The sequence below is a fragment of the Biomphalaria glabrata genome, chromosome 5, assembly GCF_947242115.1.
Source record: "Biomphalaria glabrata chromosome 5, xgBioGlab47.1, whole genome shotgun sequence".
NCBI classification, from domain to species: domain Eukaryota; kingdom Metazoa; phylum Mollusca; class Gastropoda; family Planorbidae; genus Biomphalaria; species Biomphalaria glabrata.
Genome location: NC_074715.1, coordinates 51,298,624 through 51,316,051, shown reverse-complemented (window position 1 = coordinate 51,316,051; position 17,428 = coordinate 51,298,624). Strand labels below are relative to the sequence as shown.

The 17,428-nt window shown below is 37.0% G+C and overlaps 1 protein-coding gene across 2 annotated transcripts in view; it reads left to right on the top strand.

The window, feature by feature from the left end:
• The window catches only part of LOC129926477 (trissin receptor-like), an 84,375-nt gene that overhangs the window by 44,411 nt on the left and 22,536 nt on the right, over positions 1 to 17,428 (top strand). For both annotated transcript variants that reach the window (XM_056030717.1, XM_056030718.1), the window contains exons 3-4: positions 8,277 to 8,437; positions 15,019 to 15,171. In XM_056030717.1, the coding sequence (XP_055886692.1) occupies positions 8,277 to 8,437; positions 15,019 to 15,171 (314 nt within the window). The remainder of the gene's footprint in view (positions 1 to 8,276; positions 8,438 to 15,018; positions 15,172 to 17,428) is intronic.

The following is a 17,428-nucleotide window of genomic DNA, read 5'->3' as shown; positions in this document are numbered from 1 at the left end:
ATAAAAACAAAGCAAATTATACACTCAAATTGTTATGAGTGTAGTCAATACCTCTTCAGTATAAATAAAAAGCAAATTACTCACTCTAAAATATATGAGCATAGCCAAAGGGGTTTTGAGTTTAAACCCTCCTTCAGAGGGGTTTGATGCTAAAATAAACCTCTTCAATATAAAAAAAAGCAAATTACACACTAAAATTATTTGAGCGTAGCCAATCCTATTGGGGGTTTTGAGTTTAAACCCCTCTCCTACAGTTGGCTTTGTTTAAAAAGTTTATTACCCTCCAGATTGTTTTGAGTTTAAAATCCTCCTACAGAGCGTTTTGAGATGGAAAACCTCTATCTTCAATATTATTCTAAAGCAAACTATGTTACTAAATTCTATAAACGTAGCTAAATGGGGTTTTGAATTAAAAAACAAACAAACAAACAAAACTCCAGAAATTGTATAGTTTAAAACACCGAAATGATGATTTTGACGATAAAACTTCCCTTTTCGATATACAATCTAAAGCAAACTACCGTCACTTAATTCCAAGAGCGTAATCAAGAGAGGTTACACATTTCTACCAGCGATGAGGCTCCATTAATAAAGTGCAGTGAATAGTCTTCTGCTGAAATTGAAAAACACTAAATGTGTTTCAACAAAGATGGCTAAGATCGGGTGTAAATCAAGGAAATCCTATGCCGAACTGGGAGTCGACCCCTTAGTAAGATTGTTACAGAGCGTCGCATGAGGTTTGCGGGACATTTTCTCCAACTAAATGAATTACGCATAAGAAGAGTTTCGATGACATCCTGGTACAACTTGGCGCCACACATTCATGGAGGTCCTCAGAGCAGGTTGGAAAAGGCTTCAGACATTACCAGTGACAGATTTTTGTGGAAACAGATTGAAATGCGCCGAACGGTGCGGGAGGGTCTAAGTCAGTAGGAATAGCACATTAGGTTTTTGAAATAAAACTTTTTAATAGCAGGAAAATGCACTGTAGATAGCTCAGAATATGCATTTTGTGGGCTTTCAATACCAGAAATAGTGCTTGGCGGCGCGCTCCTCCAGACCCCCTTGCTGGCAATGGCGGGGAATCTACAATTTTTTCACTAATCCAGGTAGAACCTAATCTAGGGCACAATAAACTTCTTCCGAAAGCATGAATGGTCGGAATGTAATAAAGGTTATGTACACACACACACATAAGTACATATAAATATGTAGAAAAAAAATCCCCCCAACTCCCCCCCCCCCACTCAGAAAAAAATCCTGGCTACGCCCATGTATACCACAAATTGACTTAAGTTCGTTTCAGCAGACAAATATAAAGTTTATTTGACAACAACAATAATAATACTGCACTCCTTGTTAGTGCTACAAGTCAAGAAACAATCCTATCCGCATAACAGCGGTATCAACTATATCCAATACGTTAAACTCTCCAGAAGTATATTACAAATCACGTCCGCATCTCAGCGGGTAACACTGTACAGAATAATACTGATTAACAGGGGCGTAACTAGGGATTTGGGGGCCCGGGGGGATTGACCTCTTTGGGGGCCCCTTGCATTTTGACATTCGACATATGACATGGAATAATGTACGCAAAAATATATAAGCCCCAAATCAAATTGGTTCAGTATATCAGTAAACTTAACAAAAAGTAATCAAGACTATTTTAATGAATAAAAGCTTTGCTTATTAGTTAAATAATGCACAAGTGACAAATCTCAATTGATATCGCTTCACGTCGTGCATTCTGTGCAGCAAAGACATCTATAACATCAACTACATCGATACTTTCTAGTATTTGTGACTTCACTGACATTAAAGCCATGATAAGCCTTTCTTGTGTCATTGTGCTCCTGAGATAGCTTTTGATGAACTTGAGCTTTGAGAATGATCTCTCACATGACGTAATGGAAGTGGCCTGAGTTAGCAGTATTCGGAGGAGGTTGCAAAGTTTGAGCACACGTAATTACCATATGAATCCTGTTTCCTCAATATGTCTATTGGTGATTGTATTACTGGTTTGTTGATGAAAAGTGCTCGTGCATCAATGACATCATACAAACAGGAAAAGTAGCACAGTTTGTCATAAGCGGGTCTTCATCTAACAGGTGTCTTGGTTCAAGAAGAAACCCAAAGGTATCAATTTTCTTTCCAGCCTTTGGAATCTGCCCTTCATCTCCATATGAAATCTGTCCAGCACTTCTGTCGCAACACGTTTGAATTGCAGTTCTATTGACAGTCCTACATTAGAACTCAACTTCCCCTCAAGTCTTTTCTTTTTTCTATAGCGTTTATATAGCGTTACTTTCATGCTTATAGCATGCTCAGAGCGCTTTGGTCCAATCTAGGAGTTGGTTTTCCGTTCTGCCTTTAGTAAACGCAACTCTGCCCGAGTCGGGTGTCGAACCTCGAGTCCCCTTCTAGGTAGCCAAGACAAGCCTAGTTCAAGCGCACTTAGCCTCTCGACCACGCTTCCCACAGGGACTACAGGGAATCCATAGTATTCACTACCTTCTTTTGCTTTTTTGATGGATTGGGTTTTTGTCAGTTTCTCATCATTTTGCAGAAAGCATGAAAGGGTACTAATTTCTTTAGCAGCTTTCCATATATGCAGTCCAGACTTTTGTAGTTTCTTCCGAACTATATTATTTGGGAGCAAGAGCTTTGACCAGAATTCAAGATAGGCAAAAAATTCTTAATTTTCCACTGCATGAAGAAGATTCTGTCCTAATATTATATGGTACTACGTCATTGTTGGTTGTTTATGTTTTGTGCGCAAGCAAAAGGATTCAGAGCATACAAAAGTGGGAAAGATCCATATCTCGTTATGCTCGAGTATAGAAATACTCCGATAAGTGGACTGCCGTATTCACAATCACAACTGCTGACGAGTAGAAGACTCAGGGAATCATTCGAACTGATCCTAAACTATTGAAACCATCGGTAGCTGAAAATGCAGAGACATTACTCAACGAACGACAGATGAAAAGCAAAGTGAAATACTATGCAAAAGCAAGACTACCTAAAGATTATTCTGTCGCAGAGTTCGTCTAGGTCAAACATGGCAGAAAGAAGTTGTCATAAAAAAAAATTCAGCACCTAGATCTTACATCATAAAGACAAACGGAAAAACATACAGAAGAAATCAACGCTTTTTGAATAAGAGTTTCGATGAAGACATCTCTGGGTACTTATGATACCGATGGAGACAATGAACTGCAAACTGTTGGAACAAACGAAACAGACAGTTATACACCAACGTCTAGAGAACTTGTTGTGCCAGTCAAGACAACCAGAAGTGGACGAATTGTTGAAGTTCCTACTAGACAGGGCCGGCCTTAGGCCACTGCAGCCTATGCGGTCTCAGTGGGCCCCGCGCTTTCATAGGACACGCGCTAATTCTAAGTGTACATTATTAAATTAAACCATTATAACGTATATAAAATAACAGGGTTTTCGTGACCTCCTGATTTTCCAGGGCCTCCAGGAAATCTCATGAAAAGGCAAAATATACGATAAAGTCCTGAACTTTTTTAAAATTTATTCAAATCTCCTTAAGAATAGACGAAATTGACATTTTGGGGTGCCAATAAATAAAAAGTGGCATTGCGAGCTTTCATTTGATAAAAATTTATTGCAAAGACGAAAGTAGGCCTATTTTCTAATTCAGAAAAAATAATATTGACATTATGCTCATCCCTACCCAGACTAGGCCCCGCGCGATCAGTTTTGCATAGGGCCCCCAAATGGTAGATATCACTCTTAAGAACTTTAAAAGGAAGGATGTGATAATAACTTCAAAAGGAAGGATGTGCTAATATTATATGATATTACGTTATTGTTTGTTGTTTATGTTTTGTGCGAAAGCAAAAGGATTAGATGGAAATAAAAATAGAGTTTCCATTGGATTGATGAAAGATGAATAGAGGGGTAATAACTCGAGTGTGAAGTTTAATTCTGAAATTATAGACGCCAAACCCGAATAATGGACTATTCTTGCATTATTAAGAATAACTTTTGGATCTGTTATACTCGATTCTGTAAATTTTGCTTCAAGGTTAATTAGTGTAGCCATAAAATACTCGCCATTTAGATCTATTATTAGTAAAGGTAACAAGATACCTGGAATTCGCTGTTTATCATGCAGTTTTATTCGTGGCAACAAAGTTTAAAATGTAAAACTAACTTTAAAAAAAACTTTAATCTCTGTAGGAAAAAATATTTTTAAAATGTCAACAAAGTCAACGTACTGATAGACCTAGATCTAGGTTTAGTCTTTGTGATAAATTTTTAATCCATAAATGTTGAAAAAAAAGACACCCGTTGACACTATTTGTCAATCAAATATATTAATTTATGTATTTACAAATAAATTTCGGACACCCATTTGGGGGCCCCCCCTAGGTGGGGGCCCGGGGGGATTTTAAATTTCTCCCCCCCCTCCCCCCCCTTAGTTACGCCACTGCTGATTAACTACTAGAAATATATGTCTCGAAAAGAACACTGGCATCAGCTGCCTAAAAGTTACTACCTGTAAAGTTACTAAAGTTACTAACTGTAAATACTGCTCGACTTTTCTAAGTCGCTACTGTCCGTCCCGGAACAAAATACTACTTGACCAAAGGATACCACTTGACTGACTTGACTGAACTCAAAGTCAACTTTATTCATTCTACTTCCTGTTTTCTACATCAGGAATTTCCACGTGTCTTTTAACCTCTTAACATGACGTGAACATCAAATCAGGCAACGTCAACTGAGACTGTGACAAATGGCCAAGTTAAAGGAGGCCTGATATGATTACAGGACATCACGTGACCACCCCTCTAGAGCACGATTTAAAGTATCACGTGCAGCGTGATTCCTAGCCTCTTTTGATCTCGGCCTCTGATCTTGGTCAGTAGGGTTCGCCGTCTCTATACCCCCGCATGCACCGGCTGTGGTCAATTTACCATTTTCCCAGACGCGCTTGGAGAGTTTTGCCAATGCTGTGGTAGCTTTTCCAATCCTTTTTATCAGTTCGATGTCTAAGTCTAGGTTACTGACAATTGTTGAACCCAAGTAGGTAAATTCCTGCACCACTGAAAGGATGTGGTTTCCAATTTGTATTATAGGTATTTCTGCGACGTCTTGTGTCAGGATTTGGGTCTTGGAGAGACTTATAGTAAGGCTAAACTCTTGACAAGCAGCTGCTAAGGCGTTCACTAGCTTCTGTAGACCTCCTTGTGAGTGAGATAAGAGTGCCGCGTCATCGGTAAACAGCAGCTCTCTTATCAAGGTACGACGCCTTTTCGTTTTGGCTTTAAGACGTGCCAGGTTAAAGAGCCTTCCAGTTCCATCGGATCTGCTATGAATATATATTCCGTCTTCCAGGGATTTAAATAATAATAATAATCTTTATTATCCGTAAGGAAATTTGTCTTACAATTTGTGCATTACACCAAACAAAAAACATTATAAGAAACCAAAGTGTACATTCACACCAGACTCACTCATAATTTACACGTGACAAAGTTTGGTACCAGGTTGTTCTTATTTAATGATTTGATTGCCAGGGAAACAGAAGTAAAACTGAGAAGAAGATGACAAATAGTGTAGGGGCCAGTACACATCCTTGTTTTACACCGCTCTTAATGGAGAATGGCCTGGAGGAAGAACTTTCACACTGAACAGTGCCCTGCATATTTTCGTGAAAAGCTGACACTAGTTTCTTAAAACTTATTTGGGCAGCCGATTCTCTCTAGTGCAGCAGGCAGTCCGCTTCTGCTAACAAGGTCAAGGGCCTTGGTCAAATCAATAAATGCTATGAAGAGGGGCTGCTTTTGTTCTCTGCTCTTCTCCTGTAGCTGCCGCAGAGAGAAAATCATATCTGTTGTAGATCTACCTGCCCTAAAGCCACACAGTCACGATAAGTATCTAAGAAGCCAACATGTTTAATGTTTCTCTAAGTGACAAACAGAACATGATTTTTCTTTTTATTGTTCAATACCTATTGTAAGTCTAAATCTAGATTTATGGTAATGGAAAAATGAAAAAAAAAAGATGTTTGCTTTAAATAAAAAGCGGGAAAAAAAACAAAAAGGTAATACTATCAACGGTTTAATTAACATAGAGTGAAAAAACAAAACAAACAATGGGAGTATGGGAAAATAAACATCACCACCAAATCACCGTCACCACATTACCATAAACCTGATGAAAGCAGTTCCTTACAATGAAAACACGGGTCAATGTTTTGAAGTTAATATATATTTAAATATATTAAGATTGATATGAATTTAGGATATTTTAAGGAAACTTTTAATATTTGATCCATTTATTTTACAAAATTGCAGTGTAGAGCAGGCCACATTTGGTCATTAGTCATGGGACAAGGCGATATGAAGCCCCTTCGCGCCATGCAGTGTCATATTTAGAGTTGAAAGCGTCTCAAACTATTTGCGATATGGGTCTCCCAGTCCCCATATACGTCCAGACATTTTATCTAACTACTAAATATTTCATGGAGGCCCTAAGGTAGAGCTTATGTTGCATAGAGGGGCCCTGGCCCCATGGTTGTTTCACCATTGGGTGTGGGCACCTAAATGGTCGTGGACCCGGGTTCATTGAACCCCTTCGCGCCATGGATGCTACGCCACTTGCCCCAACGGTCCAGCAGACCAAGGGTTAGGTGAAAGTGAAAGAGAAGTAGAATTGAAGCTTGGCCTAACTGATGTCATTATAATGTTTATCTAATTGATCTAATTGTTCTGTAAAGGGTGAATCTCTTATTCAATGCCTAGATAGATTATTATATCTTGCAGTTCACGCGATAATATGGAAAACTACTTATTAATTGTTGTTTAAAATAATGTTCCACTTATACACATACTATATAGATTTTTACTCTTTAAAAATAAAAGTAAACATTTTTTTTAAATATAGTAAATTGTATGACAGAACTTATTGTAAAAAAAAAATTAACAAAAAATCTAAAACCTTTTGCATAAATTTGTCAAAAATATAATAGATTGTCATCTCTCTTACTAAACAGCCTCCCGTGTTTGTTACTATTAATAGTCAATAGTTGTAAAAATGGTGTATTTTTATGACTGCTTGCTTAGTTGATTTTAAAAATTAATTTTTTCACTTTCAGAAAAGAAAAAAGTAGCCGTTGAATCAGAACTTTTAATTGTTCTAAAATATCATGATGTTGGATTCTCAATATTTTTTCTAGTTTACGAGATGTAAACGGGACGGACGAACGGACAGACAGACCATTCAAAACTAATAGCGTCTATTTCCCTTTCGGGGGCCACTAAAAAAATAAAACAAATATAAACTACTTATTGTTTTCATGGGAAAAAAAGTTACACAGACTAAAAACTCAGAATATCTATGTGTGATAATAAATGAAATGCTATCATGGAATCCCCATATTGATGAAATTATTCTAAAATCGAGCAAAACATTAGGGCTAACTATAAGCAATTTTTATAAATCAAACAAGAATATAAAACTAAAATGCTATTTGACTTAATTAGGCCAACATTAGAATAAGCATCATCTGTTTGGGATCCCTCAAGGAAAAAACAAACTAGACCATACAAAATAGAGCAGTGAGATTTATAACAAAAGAATATTCAAATGTGATCAGAGTAACACTATTAGTAAAATCAATAAACTTAGCGACACTTCAGGACAGAAGAATAAAAAGTAAACTAGCTATAATACATAAAACATTGAACCATAATTTACAAAAAAACAAAAAAAAAAAACAAATGAAATACTCAGAAAGACACAAAATAGACGCTAATTTCTTATTCCATACGCTAGAACAAATTTGCACAAGTGCTCCTTCTTTCCTAGAGAGAATAGAATGGGTTGCCTTAATCAGCCAATATAACCAGCGATTTAGCAGTCTTTAATTCATTGATTAACATGCATGACTAGATTGACATATGAAATACGTATGACGTAATTATCTTCTTTTTTTTTTTAAGTAACGTCGGTAATATATAAGATAAGATAAAAAGACAACCATCCAATAGACTGTATGTACTAATTGATGGCAAGTGTACTAACTAACATTGTGAGCTAATAAGCAGTTTGTTTACTAATAAAAAGTTCTAGTACCAATTTCACTATGTATATAATGTCTTCCAGTGGTCAGTAGCTTTACAATTAAGACACGAGTACAGAATGACCCGATGTAACAATGGACATATTACGTACCGATACTTAAGTACAAATCAAGCAAAACCTCTTACTTGACCTATTGTTTACTATTCCAGGTAATAGTGTGGTGTTATATGTCATTGCCGCCAACAAAAGAATGAGAACCAGAACCAATTTTTTCCTGGCCAATCTGGCGGTAGCGGACCTGAGTGTTGGCGTCGTCTGCATCATGCCGAAGCTCATACAGTATTTGTCTTCAAGATGGTTGCTTGGTGAGGTAAGTGTACTTTTAACATTTTTGTTTAGAAATATGCAAATAATAAACACCATTTTGAGATCAAGTTCCACAAAAAGATGCCAAAACTAATTTTAGGAAACATCTTGCGCATCCTTTGATAAACAACCAAACCGCAGACCAGTTAGGTACAACCATCAACAAGAAAATAAAGTGGAGTGAACACAGTCAAAACCTTTACACCAAAATTCACCAACAGCAGCTCTATCTTAGAAAGTTAAGAAAATTTAAATTCAACATAACAATAATTAAACTTTTATATACAGCAACCATCAGCAGTCTATTTAATTTTGGTACCACCTGCTGACATGGTAATACTTCACTGGCACAAAGACATAGACTAAACAGACTAATTAAAAAGCATCGTATATCACTCGAAAACAGCTACCATCTCCTGAAAGATGCCTTTCCAAAACACTCACAATTCTTAAAGACAACCTGCACCCATTAAACAACTGTTACATAAGATCTGAACGAAGTGGTCGTCTCCTTTCCATTAGGACTAAAACAGAAAGATTTAAAAACTCCTTTATCCCACTTTTGGTAAGACTGTTACAAGGTCATCGAGAAGTACATAGAAGTCTAATTCATAAAGCTCTTGTTGTGAGTGTGTATGTTTTTCTTGTGTGAATGTTGTTCGTATTTGCATCTATATTGTTGTTACAGTAGTTACGCTGAGGTTGTCACCAATAGTCAAACTGAATTTCCATTTTATGGGACCAATAAAAATTATTTTATCTTCTGCGTCTCGCAAACTGTGGAGCGTATTAGCTTAACATTTTTTTTCATTTAGTACAGAGGTGGGCAAATTACGAATCTCGGGCCACATGCGGCCCGCCAGAGCGTTTTATACGCCTTGCGGACATTTAAATATTTAAACAATTTTTGAATTTTTTTTTGCAGTTTATATTTTTATAATGTTTTGTATTGTCGTTTTTAGTAGATGCGACACGCACTAACCATGAGATGTGTCATTTGTATGAAGACCCACCGACAGTGACAGAAAAAAAAAAGAACAGACTATGTTGGGCTTGTCACCTAGAAAGAATGTCAGATAACAGAGGAGCGAAAATTGAAAATTGTATACAGGAAAAAAACAAAAGGCAGGCGACCCAAAGGCAGACCCCGAATGCGATGGATTGATGATGTGGAAGCAGATCTGAAGCAGCTTGGGGCTAGAGCGTGGAGATGAAAGACCCAGGAGAGATCTGAATGGAAGGATGTGTTGAAGCAGTCCAGAGCCCTCAATGGGCTGTAGCGCCACTGGGATAGATGGATGGATGTCTCCTTCAGCACTCTGCTGTTCTTGACCTCGTTCCACACAGGCATCTCTTACACACGTCTATTCACTCTACCAAGTACCAACAATGAAGGTCAACTTGTTAGTTCATACACAGTTACACACACACACACACATTGATAGTCAATCAAAACACACTTATATACATATTATATATCATAGTAGTACGAAAGGACGTCCATAGGCTTTATTTTTTTACGGGCTAATTTCTCCCAAGGGACGTACCATATTTCTATTTACGTCTTTTGGGTAATCAAAACAGGCCCTGTAGGTCCTTCTGAACACGAAGATGATTCTAGGATGATCAAGCCTATTTAAAACATACACGCTCTACTGCCTTAAATGTCTTCTATTATTTAATATAAAGCATATGGAGCTGATGGTATTCCAGATAGATAACTCAAAAAAATAAGCAATGAGCTAGCACAAGTGTTTAGAATACTTTTTCAGGCATCTCTTAACCAGGGCAGAGTACCAAAGGACTGGAAAGAAGCTAATGTCACCCTCCTCCGACCTATTTAAAAAAGGAGAAAAATCTGACCCAGTATCACTTACCAGCATCACATGTAAAATCTTAGAACACATTATATGTAGCAACATTATTAACCACTTAGACAAACATAATGTCATTACTCCATACCAACATGGCTTTAGGAAATATGGATCATGTGAAACACAACTAATAAGACTAATTGATGAATTTTTAAAAAGGTTTAGATAATAGTGAGCAACTAGATGCTATCTTATTAGATTTTCCCTAGACTTTTGGCAAAGCTCACTATCATAGTTTGCTTTAAAAATATAATATTTTGGCATTGATGGTCCTTTCAAAGTAATTAAATTTTGTGCTATAAAGGGAAGACATTAAAACTTTGACTCTGGGGATCTAAAATGTACACTAAATGAAAAACATTACTCTGTATCTTTTAAAAAGCAAAGCTTATTCCTTAGTTTATTAACCAAAAAGCTTGCTACTTATAGTTTTTCCGCCATCTCCAATATGTAATTCCGCCATCTTGTAGGTATTAGCCAACATGAATAAAAATGCAGAGAGAAATATATAGAGACAGACATAGAGAGAGAGAGAAATATATAGAGACAGACATAGAGAGCGAAAAATATATAGAGACAGACATAGAGAGAGAGATAAATATATAGAGACAGACATAGAGAGAGAAAAATATATAGAGACAGACATAGAGAGAGAGAAAGAGAGAAATATATAGAGATAGACATAGAGAGAGAGAGAAATATATAGAGACAGACATAGAGAGAGAGAAAGAGAGAAATATATAGAGATAGACATAGAGACTAATAGAGAGAGAGAAAGAAATATATAGAGACAGACATATATAAACTAATATATATATATATATATATGTGTGTGTCTGTGTGTGTGTGTGTTTACATGCGTGTGTGTTAAAAAATAAATTGACAGATTAATAAATACAGAACATTGAAAGAAATGACCTAAAAGAAGTGACCTAATTTATTTTAATAGGATCTGAATCTCCCAAGAAGGTCAAAAGATTTTGTCTCCAATGTCTCCTGACCTCTTGTAATTAGCCTTAATGAAGTTAACTTCCGTCTGTAGCCATCGTCTTCTCAATGTCACCCTGCCCCAAGAGATCCAGTCACTGTACTTTCACATAGCGTTGAATCAATCACTAATGACTTGTTTTCAATGAAGTTTTTTTTTACTATTTGGTTATTAAAACAATAGTCTCCTGGAGTTACGAAACAGATGGTGACACTCCTAAAATTACAAACTTAAGAGTACTAGCCGGATTTGACCCACGCCCTGCGGGTCATAGTTAGGGTATTTGTCACGGCTTGCATATTTGTATAGGCCTGGACGGTCTTGAATTGGTCTGCCCCTGTGTTGTAGATACCTCTTCTGGTACCACTATAATGTTCTTTATCTTCTTAATTAAATACTTTCTCACACGCACTAGATTTGCTGGTGCGTAGGAACACATACTGAACTCTCCGACCAAACATTTAGAATCACTAATAGACGCAAAGTCATCAGACATGGTTTTTATTACACAAAATATTTCACAAAAGATATTGGCGACTTCTGCCATCATAAATTATAAATCCAATGAAATACATTCTGAATACAAATCAATTATAATAACTTAAATACTTGTACATCACTACACTGGAAAGGACATCCATAATACTTCTCTCTCTACAAGAGTCCAAGATCAACTGACTGAAATCACCCCGTGGTCAATTAAAGACCCAAAATTTCCTCGTGCATTGGTACGAAGTAGTTACATGATTACTAAATCACTATTAGTTCACCTTGTGTCACAGTGGTTCTAAAACTAATGTGTGACAGTGTTACTGATCTACTGGATTGAATATAGGTCTATGTTAAACATAGACAATGTTCCCTTTACAGTGTAAACTTTTTTTTATTAATTTGCTACGAAAATAAAAAAGAGTATGAGCATGGGTTTACCCGTTCTTATTCGTGGAGGCGCTTGGCTTCCGATCCTGGGAATCTGGGTTCGAATATCGGTGAAGACTGGGATTTTGAATATCGGGATTTTTTAGGGCGCCCCTGAGTCCACCCAACTCTAATGGGTACCTGACTTAAAATGGCGAAATTAAAGGCGTTTGGTCGTTGCGCTAGCCACTTGACACCCTGCTCGTTGACAGATGACCTTAACATCAACTGCCCTAGAGATCGCAATATCTGAAAAGTTAAAAACTATGAAAACGTTTTTTCCCGCTTTGTTAAAAAGTCTCATACTTCAATAGAGAGACACGTAAGGTAATATGTTAGTTGTCTATTTTTAGGGTCCTATGGTTGTGCTAGGAACATTTTGACCTATCTAGCTCTACAAGTAAATTGTTAGATATACGAAATTATAAAAAGCAAAAAAAAAAATATTTTAAAATTCCTTGCTATCAAATAAAATAATTAATAACCAGTAATTAATTGCCTAATTGTTTTTTTTTTAATTGATTCATGTACTGTGTTCAACAATAAATTCTTGTTCCAAATTTCTAATTGATCTGAGAGTGGGTGTTGTCCAAACATTTTTACAAGACAGACATGTTGAATTGATGAACGTTTTGTAAAAACCTCCCAGGCGGAGGTGCGTATTGCGTAGACGATAAATAAGATAATAAAACGCTGTTATCAGGTCTCCGTTTCCGCCATACACATTGCAGGTTTTCCTTCAGGTGTCACAACTGTTATTAAAAAACTACTATCCGATGCTACGAGGCTGTATGTTCGTATCAGTTGCTGCCTCTGGCTTATGCGCTCTTCACTTAGTGCTACTTGAATGTTTGCCCAGAAACGGGCGATACACACTTCTACACATCGCTACATACTGCTACACACTGCTACGCATTGCTACACGCTGCTACGCTGCTATACACTGCTACACATTGCTACTCGCAACTACACACTGCTACACACTTCTACACATTGCTACACACTGCTATACATTGCTACACATTGCTACGCATCGCTACACATTGCTACACATTGCTACACATTGCTACACACTGCTACACACTGCTACACATTGCTACACGCTGCCGATTAGCGCAGAACATCTTACGTCCCTCTGGGATGGATTTCCCGAACCAGCGCGCGATGCGCTTCCTAGACTTTTGCACTTAAGACTGTCCTCCTGTTCACAGCTGGTGACATCGAACCTGTGACGTGCATCGAGCTAGTAGTCTAACCAGCCCACAGGCTGTGACGTCTCAGGTCATTGTTGAGACGTTCTATAGTGAATGGTTTCGGTAAAGCGGAGAAAGGTCTTCCTTGAGTTCGCTCTAGTGGCCTCTATACTCTTGGGCGAAAAGTCGTTAATTCATAATACTCTTACTGTTCTTGCATTGTTCTGGAAGTTACATAACTCATTCAGCATAGCTATAGGCTTAAAGTGCCGGGCTCCAAAAATATTATTCAAAAAATCTTTGTGATTCATGGATTTAGTCTTGAGGCGAAAATATTTTTAAGGAAAACAAACTCATCAAACACTTCTATATCCTAACAAGTTTGTTTGTACAGACACTGTCTATTTTGTCTGTCCGTCCGTCTGTCTGTCACGCTCAGATTTTAAAAACTAGAAAAGCTATAGAAAATCTGAATAGGATCTCTTAAATTCTTTAGTTATACAAAATTTAAATATCATAACATTATCCTACAACAAAATTAGAAAAAGTGTTTGAGTTTGACACAAACTAAGAGGTGGGCCCTAGTGTGTCCCCATGTGGGTCGGCTTTAAACTAACAGTGTATCCTAGAATAGTTTCTTTCTTGAGTTTGTGGAATGACAGTACGCACCGCACCATTGCCAGTTCTCCCAGCAAGGTTTGAACCTCAAAATGCCCTCTTGCTACGCTAATTGAATTCGGTAATCTGTTGCACCAAAACTTTGCAAGATATCATGAATACAGGTTTTCTAGTTTTTAAGATCTAAGCGTGACAGACAGATGGACGGACAGACAATACAGACCTAATAGCAACTCTATTTTCATTTCTATGGCTGCTAAAAAAATTATTTAATTTCATTGTATGAATACAGATCAATAAAACATCATTAAAATATGGATGTTGTTCCAGAAAACTAATCCAATCTCTTTGCATGTCTATGTAATAATTGCAAACCAATTTTATTGAAGCAGAAAACTTTTTTTTTATAGAAACAAGATAAACTTTTATTCACAATTATTTGTACCTTTTTTTATATCAGAATATAAATATTTTAAAAAATTTTAAATACATAACACATTCTGGATGTCTTGGTAAAATAAATTTCATATACTTTATGTTAAAACTCTTAGATTTCAAGTTTCTCTCTGTCGAGATGGAAAACGCCCAGTGGCGTAGCTAGGTTTGGGGAGAGGGGTCCAAGTTTGAAAATCGTCCTCGGGCCCCCACCCAAATGAGCGTCCAAAATTTGTCTTTACATTAAATATTACTCCATTATCTCATGTCATTATGTCGAATATCAAAATAAAGGACCCCAAAGAGGTCCATCCCCCCCCCACCCCAAATATCTATCTACTCCACCGAAAACAATGTTCTCTATATCGAAGAAATAACGTGTAAAAATAAGTCTACTTGATGTCACATCATTCATCAGCCTTCCATCCTAGCATCCCCTACAGTTTAAAAATAAACGATCGACTATTCTCTAAAACAGCATCTCAGTTCCTGCCACTACATCATTACAAATATTTTTTACACACAGACTCTTCAAAAACTTATGCGTTTATCTTGACAGGTGATGTGTAAAATCAGTTACTTCGCCCAGAACATGACGTACACGGCGTCCATTATGCTGTTGACCGTCATCGCCATAGAGCGCTATATCGCCGTTCTTCATCCGCTCAGGTCAAAGTGCATTGTCACGGAAACGAGGCTGGTCATTGCCCAGGTAAGAGTATGTGTCCCACCTCTTTAGTTTCCGACTCCAGCCACTCTGGGCAATTATTTCCTCCTATAAATTGTAAACTCTCGTTTCTTTTGTAATTACCGACTTCTCTTTGTACATGGTGTCGGTGTCATTACTCTAATGACGTCGTGATTCCTCTCCTGCCACAAATCAGCTAAATATAACGCCCTGGAGGTTTAGCAGACGCTTCTAGTGGCGGGGACACCTGGGTAACTTACAATTATTGGTTCAGTAAAGTGAAAACGTGTTGTGACAAGCAGGATATGGTTGAATTAATAGTGCTACATAGCCAAGAAAACACTTGCTAAAAGTAGTTACGTCTTGTAATAATGTTAATCTGATGTATTGACATAGAAAGATAGATAGATAGATAGATAGATAGATAGATAGATAGATAGGTAGATAGATAAATAGATAGATAGATATAGACAGACAGACAGGCAGTTAGATAGACAGATAGATAGATAGATAGATAGATAGATAGATAGATAGATAGATAGATAGATAGATAGATAGATAGATAGATAGATAGATATAGACAGACAGACAGACAGTTAGATAGACAGACAGACAGATAGATAGATAGATAGATAGATAGATAGATAGATAGATAGATAGATAGATAAATAGATAGATAGATATAGACAGACAGACAGTTAGATAGACAGATAGATAGACAGATAGATAGATAGATAGATAGATAGATAGATAGATAGATAGATAGATAGATAGACAGACAGACAGACAGACAGACAGATAGATAGATAGATAGATAGATAGATAGATAGATAGACAGACAGACAGACAGACAGACAGACAGAGACAGACAGACAGACAGACAGATAGATATATAGATAGATAGATATAGATAGATAGATAGATAGATAGATAGATAGATAGATAGATAGATAGATAGATAGATAAATAGATAGATAAGATAAGATAGATAGATAGATAGATAGATAGAAGGCCAACACACATGAAACAATGCAGGTTTTTGTCTGGGGCAGTCAAAAAGAAAATGAGACACAGTTTCCTCTTCCTCCTGCCTCGGGCGCTAATTGACTCCAAATTTGGCTAACGTTCGTCGTTGCGTAAGCCTTCGACTCGTCCTGGTTGTCTCTCACGCTCGACTTGTGTGTTGTGGTGGAAGTCTGGGGGAAGTGCCAAGCTCTGAATGACATGATTCTTGCACGCTCGCCTGGTGTTAGGACTACGTTTATCAGGGCCTGCAGCAAATGCTGAGACTTATCATCCACCACCCTGGAGACTACTTTAAGGAAAAAGCTTTTAACACTTTCTCTCCTAACTGACGATACCAACGTTGATTCCACTAGAATGTGATAAATAATTACGGAGAGAAAGAGTTAAAAACCCCAGGCTCTAAACTGATGATTTCGAAAACGTATTCCTGCCTCGTCCGTGGATCAAATCCTGCCCAGAGGGTGTGATAGTTAGCCAGTTTAGGACGGTTTTATTTGTCCATTATTAATGTCTGGACTGTCTTCACTGCTTAATCTAAGCCCAAAATCTCCTCCCCCTGGAGAAACCCATACTTATGTAGAAATAGAGTACTCCTGCTAGATGAAATAGCTTCCTACAAAAGTATTTCAAAATGGCATATCTAAGTATAAAAATAAAAGTACGTCCTAGTAAAATTGTATACTCTGTTATCCCTATTTTTCAAAGGGAGGGCCTTTTTATGTTCAAGTCCATGAAGTATAATATGTAAATTCCTTACCACGTGGTAGGAATACACTTATCCCATTCCATGTTAAAATATTCCAAGTAATACTCTCATTTCCGTAAGAGACGAGCCAATCAAGTATTCTACAAGTGGTTTGGCTTGACAAACAATCTCAAAGCATTGACATATTTCACTCAACAAGAATTACAGTAAAACTGCGTATATTGTTGTTATGAAAATTATATACTGTATCGGTTGTCATTCTTATGTTTACATGTGCTTGTAACTCGTCCGTGAGAATGTGTTCACGAAATGTGTGTTGTGTAGTCATTCAGTGTATTAAAGCCATACTATACAGACATGGCTTTCGACTCAGTTATCATTATGTTCATAACAACTGTATAAATTAAGATATAAGCAGTGTTTCCCAAATTAAGTTAGCGTACCCCTAAGGGTACTTGAAGAGTTTGAAGGAAGTACGCGTTGCACAAAGTTAACTATGGTGATTTTTTTATTTAAATGTACATTTATTATGTTCAGTTTAAAAATTAG